Below are 16032 nucleotides of genomic sequence, written 5' to 3'. Positions count from 1 at the left end.
CACCAACATTCCACCACAGATGTGGTACCCACTTCAGAACAAAAAGAGTTGGGACCAAACTATCTGTGCAAGGGACAGAAATTCTGTTTTAAACCAGGGTTCCCCAGTTCAGATGAAATGGAGATTCTGATTTAAAACATACCAGAATATGCCTGCACCAAAGCCACTTTAAGAGGGGAGAAGGAGCCAGGCTTGTGAAATTGGTAATGTACATCTGAAATGGGCCATAGAACCATTTACAAGGGAGGGAGAGTTTTTTTATTAACAAATTTGCTACAATATTAAATGTGTGTCACTTTCTAGGGTTACCTCCCTGCAAATATAGATTGGCGAGAAGGCACTTTACAAAGAAAACGGAAAGAGTATTTTGCTTTTGTGGAACAATATTATGATTCAAGAAATGAAGACACTCACCAGGATACATACAGACAGGTGAAGGAATTGAACAATGTCTACTGTTAATGGAAATTTCACACAAGTTTCACCCTTCTACTGTTTTTGCTAGGCATATGCATCACAATTTGATCTTTCTTTACCATACCTAACTACATGGGCATATAAGTCATGTATGTTTAATAACATGGCTGGTGAGAGCCAATAGTTTAATACAGTGAACCTCAGACCTTATGACCATAATAAAGGTATTGAGCTATTGAATTCTAATGTCCATTTCAATGTTGCATCACATTCATAGCGTAGAGAAGGCTTGGGAGGGGGCTGAACAGATCTTTATTAGAAAGCTCCTGGCTTTCATAGTGCTGCTCATGGCTGTAATATCCTTGCAGTTTGTGTAGAGATGTGTATGCGAAGTGTATGATCTTTCAGGAGCTCCTGAACACACAAAGGGCCAGAAGACCAGGCTGTCCAGCTTTGCCCTTCTGTGACTGATTTCCTTGGTCCTTCTTTTACTTTCTCAATGTATAGTTAACCATGGATACAAACACAGAGATGGCCTTTGCAAGTTCAGAGCACTGGTTTCCAGGTCTTCTGTCTTCAGGGAATAATTTCCCCATCAATGCCAGGAACTCCTAGATGCCTGCCAATGTTAATTCCTGTGCATTTGAGATAGTGGTCCAGCACTTCGTAGAAGGCAACTTGCACAAAACACTGGCCAAGCCAGTTGTACTTCTCCATTGCCCCACCTGAAGAGGGTATGCATCTTGGAATTCATCTGCCACTCTCCTGCATCTGAATGTTACTTGGAAAGATCAGTAGAGAGCAAACTGCCTTTCAAGGAGGCTGTTGGCCATTACTAATCTTCTCACTGTGAAATCGCTGTTAGGATCCCTAGAGTTCCTTGGAAACCTGGGAACACAGGTTAAAACTCATAAAAACAATGGAAGGAAAAGTATAATTCACATCTCTGGGAAGTCTTTATTGAGGAAACACTGGGGTGCAAATACACCTTCTAAACACTACAAAATATGTCCTATTAGCCAGATGTTGCCCTGCAAATCCTATCTTTCATCTACTGTCTGGGTGTGTCTTTTATTTTTGTGTTGTGTTTTATCTTCATTTTGAAGAAGTTTGTGTAGGCAACTGCTTTTATTTGTGCAATAATAGATTAAAAAAGCAGAGTGAAATTATCATTTTGTTTTTTCAGTTCTTGGAGAGCAGGAACAAACTGAGTTCAACACAGTTCAGGAATTGTAAAATGTGGCACAAGATAAATAGTAGTTCCATAGCTTTGTTTCTTCCTGTGCAGTATTTTCCTGCATAAAAAGGATGAAGCATGTACAACAGGGGAAATGTTAACGTCTGTACTTCCCACTTGAGATAATGTTCCTGTGATAGATGCTCCTATTTCTGAGACTGCAACTGGTTGTAAGCTGTTTCTAATACTGAGTTTCAAATTGTTGTAACCTGCCTAGGACCTTATGTTGAAGGGTGGGTAAGAAATTGTAGTAGCAATAGATGTCAGAATAACTATTGAGAAATATTCCTTATTTTATAGTTTAGTTAACTGTATTTAACGCTCACAGTACTAAGTCCTATGTAGTACATATGTATTATAAACAGTTTTTAAAAGGCTTATGGTGAAGTACGTAAAGAATAAGGTAAGCTGAAAACCTGCATTCTTTCATTAGCTTATTTTTAAAAAAAATAAGTTGAAAGTGTTGCTGTCTGAATTTTCTTATCATTTGAAGGTTTCTGAATTTAAATATTTCTTTTTCAGATTCACATAGATATTCCTCGTATGAGTCCAGAAGCTTTAATTCTTCAACCCAAAGCAACAGAGGCAAGTTATACTGCAAGATAATAAATTCAACTGATTTGTTTGGTTGTATGTATTGTCTGAGTATATATCATACTTTCTCTGGACATGTCATACTGAAAACTTCTCTTCTCGGCAAGCAGTTTCATCTGGGTCTGTAATTTTTTTTTGCAGTATTAACTATATGGATTATTATTCCTGATGGTAAAACCTGGGCAGGGCTTGTTCTCCAAAGGTTTGCTCTTTTTGCAGTATCCCTGGTGATTGTAGTGTTGTGTGCTTTGCCCCTGAAGATTTCAAAGCCTTGTAAAGGTAACAATCACATACAGAGTTGGTGTGAGGGAAAGCTAAAAAAACCAGTGGAACATTTTAATAGTTTAGTTTCCTTTGGTTCAGCATCTGTTAGCCACTTTGGGGTATTCTGAAGATGCAGAAAACCTTTCTGGAACAAACCTTTCTGGAACAGACCTTTCATACTTGCATTTTGGTATCCATCTTAACATAACATAAAATTACACTTCTATGTTAGCTGCTTAGCATAAAAAATATTGTGGATACCTTCCCCTCTACCTGCCCCCCAAAAAACATTGAGAGAGGCTGATGATGGAGCAACAGTTATAAACACTTGTGAGAGAGACTTAAGAACTCTTGATAAGACATAAAATGGTATTAAATCTACAAATAGGCAAAGGAAACTAAAGTAATGAGGGAGGACAGAATATGGCTTATATGCACCCATATGGAATACAGGAAATTTAGGAGATTGTTCAATAGCTAAGGAAAGGTTAAGCATAAGGGCTACAATTGTATTTTTAGTGAATACGTCTGAAAATTAAATTCTGCTGTCTTCTTAAAATTTAATTATGTATGTCGCAGAGCATGGGAGAATGCACAATTGTGGACAACTCAGAAGGGCACTTAAAGCCCTGTGTAGGTTAGGATCATGTTATCCTGCCATGCCCCTAACTCCATCTCCCATTTTCCTGTTGGATTTCATATTCACATAGGTCACTATGTATTGCTTGTTGCACCTAGGCCCAAGTTGTGCAACCCATACAGCACAAAATCAAGATATACAAATGGTGCTGTTCAGGCCTATACAGTGTAGGTGCCATCTACATAGACCCAATGCAAACATGAAATGCATGTGTGGAAGATGGATCTTGGAGAGCTCCATATCAGAGGGTAGCAGGGTAGGCAAGGCAAGTTGATGCACTTCTGTTCCTTCATATGCACATAGCTTAAAACAGAATTTGACTGTGAGAAGATATCCGTCTAAATGAATTCAGTCCAATAGTTTGCTTGAGTCTGGATCTTCTCATAGGTAAGGAGCAAGAAAAAGTATGTGATCCAAATAGATAGTACAGGCGGGCCCCACTTATACGGCGGGTTCTGTTCTGGACCCCTGCCGTAAAGCGGAAATCGCCATAAAGTGGAACCCCATTCACTATAATGGGCCACGTCGCGTGAAAATGACGCAAAAACGTCGCAAAATGTCGCAAAAGAGCAAAAAATACCTTTAAAATTGAAAATGAAAGCTGCCGCATCAGTGGAACGCCTTAAAGCGGAACGCCGTAAAGCGGGGCCCTACTGTATGCATTTCGAGGAAGAAGGCAAGATGGCGACCTAGAAGGACGCTAAGACAGGAGCTCCGTTTCCTATTTCCCAGGAACTGCGAAGTAAGAACCAAATGCCTAATATTTTATCATCACTAAAGGGCTGTCTAACAATTTCATACTTCATACTATCTGGATCCGAATATGCTGCCTGCTTTTGCTAGCTGACCTCGGAAGATTGCTTTCCCTATGATAGCATTTTATCACCTCCTCCTCTTCCCCCATCCCGGCTCGGCTGTACTTTCAACTACGCTAAGACTCTGACCTTGAAAGCAATCTCACAGACGCTCTTTCTTGTTTTTTCCTTGTTTTGATTTGAGCTGGCTGGTTCTCGACATTTTGTTACAATTTGCAAGTTATTAATTCTCCTTGCTCTCTGCGTCTCTGCCGAACAGACTTCCTTTTTACCTTAAAGTGACAGCCCTGCAACAACCGAACGATGGTTCTCACTAGGAAGGATTATAAAAACTTGGGAATTGCCCCTTCTCTTGAGCTATCTCCCCATGCTGGTCGCATTCACCAATCTAAAATAACCCACTTTTACTCCCCTAAGAATCCAAAAACTAATGGGAATCGAGCCAAAGAAGGAGGGGCTAAAACCCCCTCCCTTCTCATTCCTGTAGTCGACTGGTCGCTGAATCATATTGAAGCCCTGCATCCTAAGGATTATAACATCTGCAACCAGCCTCCTTCAAATCTAGCACAGGAAATAGCATGGGCTGAGAACTCGTCTCCTTATGAGGCAGCCAAAATGCTACTGAGATATGATAAAGCTGACCTATTCGAACAGTCTCAACTCATAACTCTGACCAAGTTGTTCATCCAGTTGTGGGACCAAATTTTATCCAGAATTCCCCCACTCTATCTCAGACATCTAACGTGACAAACGTGCCTACTAAAATGCTGCCGCAGGAAATGGAGTCTTGGCTCAACATGATAACACGCGACCTCAAGTGTATAAAAGCATTTCTCACTGAAACCAATCGTCTCTTAACCACACTGGCTGAAGCCTCTATAAAACTAAACTCAGACCGGGAGAAAGAGAGGAAAAGAGAGAAAGATCGATTAGATACGAAACCTAAAGGCAGAGCACTCAAAACTCGAAGTGTCAAAGCAAAGCTGACCAAAAAGCCTAACAATATTGAACACCCCAAGATCCATCGCTATAGTAAAATGAACTTTGAAAAGCTGTTTAAGCTTCTGGATGCCCCTTCTAAGCCAAAAACCTCACCGCCGGCTACATATCTGGCCAAACCTGGACTGGACAGGTCTCCTACAAACTCCCTTCAAGATGGTCCTGTTGACTCCTTGCCTTCTTCCTTGTCAAAAAATCTATTCGGAAATCAGGTATGCAGTCAGCAAGATCCTTGGTCACCTGTTCTCTTGGTACCAAAAGCCTCCCTGAAGTGCGAGAGAAAACCGCGATGGAACTTAACACTCAATCCCCACAAATTGGTTTTATCTAACTACCCCAAGCTGCTGGGTCGCATAACACAAAGGGATTGCAAAATCCTTCTAATGAAAATCCTTGAAGGATCAATCCAAGCTGGGTTGATCATTGATGACATAAGCCAGGTGGAATATTTGTTCTACAGTTATGCCAACGCACGTGCCGTGGTGACTTTCAACCATCCAGGCAAAGCCTCTCTATTATTACGAAATAGGAACACGCTAGCAGCAAGCGGCCTACTGGTAACACGATTCTTTGAGAATCTTGCCCCGCCTCAAACTTTACTTTCCTGTTTGCCATCTTCGAAAATCACAAGAACGATGCCGCCCAGCACTAAACTGGAAGTTAATTTGATCGACTTTGATACTAAGGTGCCCAAGGAATCACTCTCACGTCTACAAAACCCAGCTTCTCATTCTATCCAATCACTAAATGCAATGGTCAAGAGTGGGCTCACTCCAGCGCCCAACACCCATGCTGATTCACTTACCAAAGAGGAAAAGATCCTACTCGAATCCTTCTCTGCTTTATCTCTCCCGGCTGATTTCACACATTAAAGTCACATCTAGAAATGAGGCTTTTAACTTCTAATTCTGTGGTTCACATCGAGAGAAAGCTTGAAACTAGAAATGACTTCGAGTCAATACCTAACGTTCAGCCTAGAAATTCAAAGACTGCCTCTTTGGGCCTGTCTGATCCTAATATCGATCTCAGCCCCATGCTGACTACTGACGACAAGAACTTTACATCCCCAGGGACGGCTTGTTCCAACATTACAAACAACCAGTTATTTACCTTGCACAAAACTCGAACTGTCCCCGCATCTTCGTCCTAGACATCTATGAGGTGGCTTGACCCAAACGAATCAGGACCCCCTCAGAAAGCTGGCGCTTATTCTACTCATGCAGCCTATCTTCACAAGCCAATTATATCGAATGTCAGCAGGTTAGATCCAATCCTCGATGCAATTGATTTCTTCGAGGCTGATCATATCCCAGCTTTTTCTCCATCCACTAGGAAACATTCATCCCCTGTTCACCCAGCTTTAATCTGACAACCAGCAAATCATTCCTATTTTCAACTTTTGATCCTATCTTGGAACATCTCGGGATGGAAGAACAAAGCGTTAGATGACTTTTTTGGGATATTTAAAACACCATGACATCATCTTTCTACAAGAGACCTGGCTTGCTGAGGGACCAGACTTAAACGGTTTCACAACCTTTACTCTTGAAGCTACTCCTAGCTCCAAGGGGGGTTGCTCTAAGGGTGGTCTAAGCATACTTGTTTCTATTAAGCTCTGAATCTATATTTCAAGATTCCTGATCCCCTAGAGAAGCTGGCATTATCTCTTGTCATCAACTTTGATTGGGCGTCCTTATTACTTCTCAATGTCTACCTCCCCTCCTGCTGTCTAAAGACCTCAGCTAAGGCTGTTATGTCAAAACTTGAAGCCTACATCGACAAATTATCGACCTTGTATCCCAAGGCCCTGGTGATTCTTGCTGGGGATTTTAACGCTAGAATTGGTCCGAGCGACGAGGCCCTTTTTTCCCATTTCCAAGAGGCCTTGCCGATAATAGACCAGCACTTGGGCATACTGGTTAGATACTCAAAGGACAATGGATTTAATTATCCTGGATTATATTTTATGCTGATGCTGAACAAGTTAAACTTACTCCTTGCTAATGCCGCGCAAAGGGTGATACCAACGGCAAATTTACTTTTCTATCGGGTCCGAGAGCATCCACGATCAACTATTTTGCGCTCTCTCATGACCTTTATCATGCCGTTTGTCGTGCCAAGTGGGCAACCGGTCCGAAAGCGACCATCTTCCCCTAGCCCTTACTTTGCACTGTGGTAACCACCCAGTACACCTTAAACAGGAGCCTCTTCTGAATGAAGAGTACAAAGTACAGCCAAACTGTATCAAATGGTTGGTCACGTTAGATAAGGACCTGAAGGAAACATTAAATTCGCCCAGATCCCTTGCGCTTTGTGAAACCATATCTACTGCGGTATCTTCAAAAACTGTCCTTGATTCCTTCCATCAATTGATTCTGTTGCTACAGACCGACTTAACGCCCAAACCTCAGACTAAAGATCTTCATTCCACAGGCAAATCCAAACCTTGGTTTGACAATGAGTGTCTGGCCCTAAAAAAAAAAGCTATTGGCCAAGTTCACTCTATATAGAGCCAATAACTCCCAGTTCTTGCTTGCTGATTGTTTGGAATTGAAGAAAGCCTACAAGCGTCTGATTGCACATAAAAAGGCTCTTGCTCAAAAGGAAAGCTGGCAGTCTCTCTTAAAAGCCTCTAAACAAAGGGATTCGAGTGCTTTTTGGAAGCTGGTCGCTAGAGGCTGGCCCAAACCTTCAACTAATCTGGACTTTCACATCTCCGCGAACATCTGGGAAGCTCATTTTACTGAGATTTATGCCTGCGAGCAATCCTGCTGTCAACTGCCTGTGATCAACTTACATGAATACCCTGAATGGCCACCAGTAACTGCCAAGGAAATCTTTTCCCTTATACACAGTCTGAAACTAGGCAAAGCCCCGGGCCCTGACAACATCCCTGCCGAGGTATTTAAAGCCTTCCGGGAGTGGTGGGCTCCATTATTGGCTGCCGTATTCATCACCAAAGACAGATCCGCCTGTATCCCAGAGGACTGGGGCCTTGCCATAATAATACCGATCTACAAAAGAGGCTCCCGAAATGATCCCTCCAATTATAGACCAATTAGCCTCCTCAATATAGTCAGCAAGCTGTATGCTCGTCATCTATTTGAGAAACTACAAGACTGGATAGTCCAAGACCATATCCTAGTTGAAGAACAGGCTGGCTTTAGAGCGGATCGCTCCACCATAGATCATTGCTTAGTCCTCCAACACTTGGCCGAAAAATATACGACCAAGTCCGGGGGTGCTTTATACTCGGTCTTTATTTATTTCAAATCTGCATTCTACCTGGTTCCTAGAGACAGGCTCTGGGCGAAACTGGAGTCCATGAATATTGACAGGTGCCTTTTGTTACTCATACGCCCTTTATATGACAACATCTACATGCGTGTCAGATGCAATAGTGCCGGCCAGCTATCCAGGCCCATCTCTACCCTCAAGGGCGTCAAACAAGGGTGTATTCTAGCTCCTACCCTGTTTAATTTATCCATCAGTTCCTTGATCGACAACCTTACTCCGTACTGCTTCCATCAGCCAAGACTGTCTCAAAGGCCTCTTTCCATCCTTATGTATGCTGACGACATAGTCCTGCTATCGTTAACATGCATCGGGCTAAGACGCCTATTAAGTGCGCTTGCTTCTTTTTGCGAGAAGGAGCTCTTGTCAATTAGCTATGTCAAATCGAAGATACTAGTTTTTTCAAGGAAAAGGACCATCCATCGCTGGCAGATTAATGGCCATCAAATAGAACAGGTGTCCACCTTTAGATATCTTGGGGTAATGTTACTCTCGTCTGGCACGTGGCGCCATCAAGCAAGGAGAGCCATTTCAAATGCCCAAAAAAGCTTGAGAGCCCTTCTTTCCTTTTTTTACTCTAAAGGTGGCCAACATGTACCCTCAGCAATTCATATGTTTGGAGCTAAAGTCATCGCTCAGATGCTTTATGGATCGCAAGTTTGCATTTATCCCACCTACGCCCCTTTTGAGTCGGTTCAAACTCGATTCTTACGCTCCCTTCTCGGTATCCCGAGCTGTGTTTCTAACTCCAGTCTATGCTTAGAAGTTGGGGCCCCTAAAATAGAAACACATTTTTGGATGAGCAAGATAACCTTTTGGCTAAAAATGCTCTTTGCTCCAATCAGCCTGACCCCACTTATACTGACTGATTCTTTCCAGTCCAATTGGAAACGGTCTTTGAAAGAGAAATTGCTCAGTTTAGGCTTTTCTATCACGTCGATCTCTACTTTAGAGCATCCCAAAGCAAAAGCTCTAATACTCCAACGACTCTTGGATACCAACTTTCAAAATCACATAACGCAAGCTTACTCTTATCTCAGGTTTAATTCAAGACCATTCAGCGCTGCCTGTTATTTAACCACCTTGACAATACCAAAATTTAGGACAGCTTTTACTCGGGCCAAATTCAACATTTTACCTTTGGCTTACCTGGAGGGAAAGTTTAAAAAAATTCCAGTAAAGGAGTGGCTCTGTCCTTGCGGTGAAGGGGCAATCGAGACAGTGGACCATGTTCTTCTCCATTGTACTTTCTATCGCGATTTATGTTCTGCCCTAATTACCCCTATCCTTCAAAGTATACCTGGCCTGGATGAGGCCTTTTATGTGCAATTTCTTTTATTGGACTCCACCTCTCAAGTGACCACCAAGGTGGCAAGCTTCTGCACGGCTGCCATACGCTCCAGAAGGAACTTGATCACAGAGCACTAATATAGTACTGTTTTCAACATGAATTTATCTCCAGCAGTATCCCTGGCTTAATTGTTTCAATTGTTTTAATTGTTAAACTTTATATTCTATTTTTTATGAATTTTTTATCTTGTATTTTTTCTTGCTGGTCTATGTACCGTAATAAACATTCATTCATTCATTCATTCATTCAGTATGCATTTCATTTTTTAAAAAATTGAATCCATTCTTCAGTGAATTTACTCTGCTGGTTTTTGCTCTCCAAGTGTAGGGAAAATGTAAGTGTACCATTAGGGCCCTTTGTAAATAAAATAAGAATAGCTGGCTACTATTTTGGCTCAACATTGAAAACCTAGTGTAATACTGATTTGCTTTCCTGGATTTATTTTCTTCAAAAAGTAAACTTTTTTTTACAGAAACCTCTTCAGTAATCTATAGCTCAACTAGCTGTGTAGATGGAGAGTCTGACACTTTTACTTACTCCAGTTAAGGCATCCATTCAGATATTTCAAGCCAAGTGAAGGCAGTCTTAAATGGCAAAGACTAGGAATGTGCTCTCTCTCATCCATATATACCTAAAATAGCATTAAACTGCTATCACAGGGACTTCATGTAGTGGCTGCTGAGAACATTTAGTGTAAGAATGATATAATGATAATACAAATGCTGTTGTAAGCAGGGTACAGTGTCGTATATCAGACTGTATCTGTACTATTTAATGATAGTATTTCTATCCTGTTCTGTAGTCTGTGATGCCATGCATATCAGTGAAACACACCTATATAAAGCAGTCATTTTTGCATACATGGGAGAACTCCCCATAAATTAAAAATGACAACAACCCATAAGGATTGAGCATGCTCAGTGCCCTTCAGGAGCCCCAAGCCCTTCAGTAGCTTCTTTGCAGTTGAGGTTCATGGGGGGGGGAAGATGAGAGGCAAACAAGGGGAGAACAGGTGGGCTCATGCCACAGTTCATAGTATACTGGAAAACAGGATACACACCAAGCATCTCCCAACCTTAATTTCCTCCACCACATCATGATGCTATAAACTTTTAAGGGCGCTGACTCCTTTGATGTTGAAATAGTCCTGCTGGAGGAATTTATCAGGATAAGACGGAAAATATTTCTAAAACCCTAATTAATTCCCCAGCTCATGGACTCTTTTCAGCCCTTTTGGAAGGGGAATAAAAGTAAGGTAGGGGGTTTGTTCCGTATGACCTGCATCCTTTGAGTCCAACTCACCCACACAGCATGGGGGGGGGACACAAAATACCCCCATCCTCTACTGTACCACTCAGCCTTGGGGTTAGATGGGCTATTTCTGCTTGTCTAGCCCTGAACTTCAGTGCTATAAAGCCAGTGCTATAAAGTGATTGCACCATCGTGCTGAGGTTCAGGTTTAGGTGAGGAAAAAACTAATCTTTCAACCTCAGATCTGAGCACTATTGGGGTGATAAATTTCCCAGTTGTCTTTTTCCCTGGCTCTGATTTCTCACGAGCCCTAAACTACTTGTTTTCAGTTTTTTAACTTTGTTGCAGCAAGAGTTAGAAATGGAAACCATAAATAAAAGTGAAGCTTCTTAGGATTGGAGGCCTTTGTTCCATGCTGTCCTGTATCATCATGGCCATATAGCTTCCTAGACTCATTCCTCTTCAGGGTAATCTCTGTGTATTGTTCAGCACATATACAAGTAGGTTTTCTGAGCTGTAAATAACTCTCCCTTGTGGAAAATCAACTTTCTACAATATGGTTGGAAGTGAAAGAGTGTCTAGAGTCTTAAAGGGCTTGAGCAGCATTCTTGGCCTCTTCCAAATGGTAAACTGCTTTTGAAGTTGAGGAACATTTAGTATGGTATGAGAGGCTGCTTTTAAACAGAAATAGTCCTCAAGTCCTCTGGGCGTGTGTAGAATCTGGAGTACATCTAAAGAAGCTCTTTGAACCCTGGCCATGAAATGTAGGAAGGAAAATAAACCTTACTATGTTAGGCAGTTTGCAAATGTACAATTTTAACTTGTGTACAAGGTTAACTTTAACATAGTCCTACTAATCCTTAAATGAGTTCCTTGAATAGTTGTTCTGAATAATCAAGAAACTGAATTAGCACTGGCTGATTATGTATGCTGATGTTCACTTGCATTTTATTATGTGTACATTTTGTGCCTTCTGATTTCATTGATTTACAGTTCTCCACATTTTTTTTCCAGATCTTTGAAAGAATTTTGTTTATCTGGGCAATACGTCATCCAGCCAGTGGATATGTGCAAGGCATCAATGATCTTGTTACTCCTTTTTTTGTTGTCTTCACTTGTGAATATACGGGTAAGAAGAGTCACATTAGCATATACATTGTTGTAATTGGGTACTGTAAGAATATCAGTGTGTCATATCTTTGATTTACTTTAGGGGTTAAAACTTCTTTAAAATGTGCCTTTGTGTATAGAATTGGCATGTCAGTCATTTTTTTTTATTTAAAGTTGTTTCAAAATCGAAATTGGGAGGAAAATATTTGAAAGCCATGCAATTCAAAAATAGTGTTTGTGGATTCTCGTAGCAATGGTCAGTGTGTCGCTAATGCCTTCCGTCCCCCTTCTCTCTCCCCACTACTCCTTGGAAGGCTATCCTTTTAAGTGTAGTGTTTCTCTGCTTCACACGCCTCATCAATATAATAAATTAGATTGATTCTGTTTTTAATAGAAGACAAATTACCCTTAAATGGTTGAAAGGCCATCCACTCACTGACTTACATGGAGGCTTCTCTTTTGTTGTGCTTCAGTTCATAGGAAGTCCTTTTTCCCCAAACTGAGCAGCTAATGAGAACTACTGTTGCTTGTTCCCCTAATAATCTTTTAAGTAGAGTAGGGGGCTACTCTGGAGAGTGTTTACAGTTTCTGCCTCTTATTCCCTCATTTGACAGATAATGAAAATGCTCCTAACGAGCCTAGAACAGTAGGATCTGCGCTGGTATACTTTAGAGTTGTTAATTGAAATAAGTTTAAATGAGATGTGATTAGAGGATTGATATTCCATGTTAAATAGACCATTTAATTAATATAGTAAATACGTTTGTCTTAAGTGCTTTACCACCAGTTTACACTTCAAGTCCTATGTGTGTTGACTCTCTTTTTCTGAAATTTACTGTCAACCGATCAGAGTCTGTCAAATGGTCATTTGTGGTTAACTGAGGACAATGCCACTGAAAGGTTGTTGCTAAACTTCCCTCAGCATTGAAATTACTGTTTTTGACTAGTAGAAAGGTGTATGTCAGAGCACATGATTATATAATGATAATTCCTGCTCCTGTAACATCTGCCCTGCTGTGGACTAGTGGCGCTTCAAGTGCACTGAAAACTTTTTTTAACAGCTCAAGAGTGCAGGTGAAGATAGGCAACACTAACCCTTGATTTTCTGACTAACAGCACTTGAGCCAGCTCTGGACACTTCTTGGGAGGGCTGTTGCCTGTCTGGGTCAGTTGCTGTTGTGGCAGCAGGCAAGGCACCTAAGAGGGTTATCCCTTGGGAGAGGGGACACACTTTTTTTTATTGCTTGAGAGGTGGGTTGGTTTCATATATATACCCTAAGTTTGTGCTTGTCTGATGGCTTCAATGGGCATCTGGGATGAGAGGCCAGAGTGAAGATGATTGAAGCCTTCTGTTATTGACAGGAGAGTGGCTCCCTGTGAGGATTGATGACAGGCTTTCGTTTGAGCACTTGTTCAAGTTCACTGAAAACTACACACTGAGATACTAGGAACTGTATGCACTTTAATTTTCAGCTTTGATGAAAAAATTGTATATACTTTGTTAGTTGGCTGCTGGTGTTATTATTAATATGTGATGGAAATGCTTATTATATTTGATATTAATTGATATGTTTTAATGACATCGTGTATTTTATACTTTAAAATGTTACAGTGTTTACATTAAAATAGATTACTCGGATTGTCATGTCATGAAATGATCTAGTATTTGTGTGTTATTTCAATGATGTATTGATTTGAATTTTTGCTGTGTTAGGAGCTGCTTTAGACATATTTATATGGGAAAGTGACATACAGGTTGAAATAAATAATATTAATAAATAACTAGCCTTTCTTTTTAATCATGCTCTGTCTAATAGCTCTCCATAAGTTTCTGCAGGCTAGAAGCAGTCTGGTAGTTCAGTGGAGAAACAATGGATCCATCTACCTAAGTTCATAGGAATAATTGCTGAACAGTAAATGAGAAGTGAGAAGAAAGACTGGGATTCAAGATGGTGTTCAGTTTCATGGTTTGGGAAATCAAATGTTTAGGATTAACTTGGAGCTGTTCTGGAGATTGAATGTAGAGCAGGGATAGTCAGTGTGTTGCCCTCCAGACATTGTTTGACCAAACACCATCAATTAGCCCCAGCCAGCATAATGGTCAGAGATGATGAGGGTAGAATCTAACAGCATCTGGAGGGCACCTTGTTGGCTGCTCCTGGTATACAGCATCTGACGTTGCACCTATAGATAAAGAGTGGCAGTATGATTGGTCCTCTAGCATTGGACAGTACTACATGAAGTCTGTCTCCATGGGGGAGACTGCCGGACTTATATGTATAGATAGCAGGATTGTAGCTATTTCAAAATTTGGTTCCACTTGGCAAGCCATTCATATGAAGTTGCTCCCAGTGCAGACTTGATTATTTCATCTCAAAACCCTTTTTTAGAAGGTTTGCATTGGAACGGCAAGTTGTTTGTGGAACTGTTTAAGGCAGCCACCAATGTGGGGAAACTGCATGCACTCAAGGAGTCTTGATGAAAGGTCTGCTTGGATAGGAGCTGGTGAGTAGTGCCAGGCTAATTGTTTTCTTTGATTTGCTGTGAGACTGTTTTTTGGAACGCCAAGTAGGTTTCCTGGTCTAGCCAAGCCTACCCGGACAGTGGCCTAAATAATTATAAGGGTTTTTAAAATGAAAAGTCATAATATTAACTTGCAGTTTCTCTAGTGCAACTCTCCTCTGAATCTTATTAGAAGGGAATCCATTCTCTTGCAACAATTATTTTTATGTCCACATCCATATGTGTTTACCTGCAATCAACAAGTAAGCCTAAGTATCCTCTGTTGCTTCTATGGTTTTTAGTGACACAGCATTTATCTTAAGAGGGGTGTTGTACACTGGCTGGAGTATTGGATTTGGATACACTAAACTCAGGTTCAAATTGCTGCTCAGTAATAATGATCCCTGTGGGGCCTTGGACAAGTCATCATTTCTCAGCCAATCTATTTAACATAGTAATTTTGAGGTTGAACTGCTGCTCTGAAGTTTTGGAGGAAGGATGCTTCAAGCAGAACATGTTGGTTGGGCTGCTAATTTCCATGTTTGAGAATGGGGGTGAAGAACCCATTTTCAAAAGCAGTATTCAATCTATCTAAACTGATAATTTAGTGATTATTTCTTCAGTTTGCATAATATATTCAACTTCAGAACTTCTAATTTTGCACTCACAGAATTGGGGAATTTTTTTAAGCACAGATATTCTGAGTTCCTATTTAATAAGTGGGGTTTGTCCCCCCCGCTGCTCCCTTTGACATCTTGTCCCAGTCAAGTGAAGAGAGCGTTGAGGGTGATTTAGGTGGCTCTGTCAAGCTGTCAGGCCCAGGATGTGACTCAGGAACCAGACCAGTGGTTGTAGTTAATTCGTGTTTTATTAGGGTAATATCCAAACAAAGACTGCGTTTTCTCATGAAGCAATACAGGGATACAGGTCCTGCGGCATTGGGAGAAAGTTGACAGAGCAAGGGACTTCTTCCCGCTTGTTCTTTAAGAAGGGGCCAAACGGGCGCGCAATCTTTTGCTCCTCCTTAACTGCCCCTCAGGTACTGCCTGCCTTCCCCCCCTTCTCTTCTGTCTTTTCAGCTGTCTGCGTGTGCGCGGTGAGGGGGGAAGCATCACCCCCTCCTCTTCTGAAGTTTCCGATTCCAGGATGGGGGATAGGGGAGGGGCTGATGGTAAACTGCCTCCCCGCTTTTCGGCTGTGAGCAGCCCTCCCTCTTCCCCCTCTTGCTCTGAGCCTGAAAGAGGGGGAGGCGTGAGAATGTCCAGGGAGGGCTCAGGCTCCCCATTGCTAAGCGACCTTATCACTGGCAGTTCCTCTGTTTTGTCTTCGCTCCAAAGCGGGGAAGTTCCTCCCCCTTCCCTCTGCCATCCGTCCGAATACTCTTCTCCCAACTCTCCGGGATCCAGCTCCCCGGGATTGGGACCCAGCTCTGCCTTCCACACATGCAAATGATCAAACCTGCCTTTTCCCTCCTTCTCATCCTCCCCCCTCCCTTCCTCCTCCAGTTTTCCTTTTCCCTTTTCTTCTTCCCCTGCCCACTGTAGCCCTCCCTCCCTCC

At 41.7% G+C, this 16032-nt stretch overlaps 1 protein-coding gene and 1 long non-coding RNA gene across 3 annotated transcripts in view; one reads left to right on the top strand and one right to left on the bottom strand.

Moving 5' to 3' along the window:
• The window catches only part of TBC1D22A (TBC1 domain family member 22A), a 177025-nt gene that overhangs the window by 49992 nt on the left and 111001 nt on the right, over positions 1–16032 (top strand). For both annotated transcript variants that reach the window (XM_061640276.1, XM_061640274.1), the window contains exons 6-8: positions 304–432; positions 2177–2239; positions 11877–11991. In XM_061640276.1, coding sequence (XP_061496260.1) covers positions 304–432; positions 2177–2239; positions 11877–11991 — 307 coding nt within the window. The remainder of the gene's footprint in view (positions 1–303; positions 433–2176; positions 2240–11876; positions 11992–16032) is intronic.
• LOC133390856 (uncharacterized) overlaps positions 1–16032 on the bottom strand; it is a 48788-nt gene that overhangs the window by 19988 nt on the left and 12768 nt on the right. The window lies entirely within an intron of this gene.

The sequence above is a fragment of the Rhineura floridana genome, chromosome 8, assembly GCF_030035675.1.
Source record: "Rhineura floridana isolate rRhiFlo1 chromosome 8, rRhiFlo1.hap2, whole genome shotgun sequence".
NCBI classification, from domain to species: Eukaryota; Metazoa; Chordata; class Lepidosauria; order Squamata; family Rhineuridae; genus Rhineura; species Rhineura floridana.
This window is presented reverse-complemented; position numbering and strand designations above follow the sequence as displayed.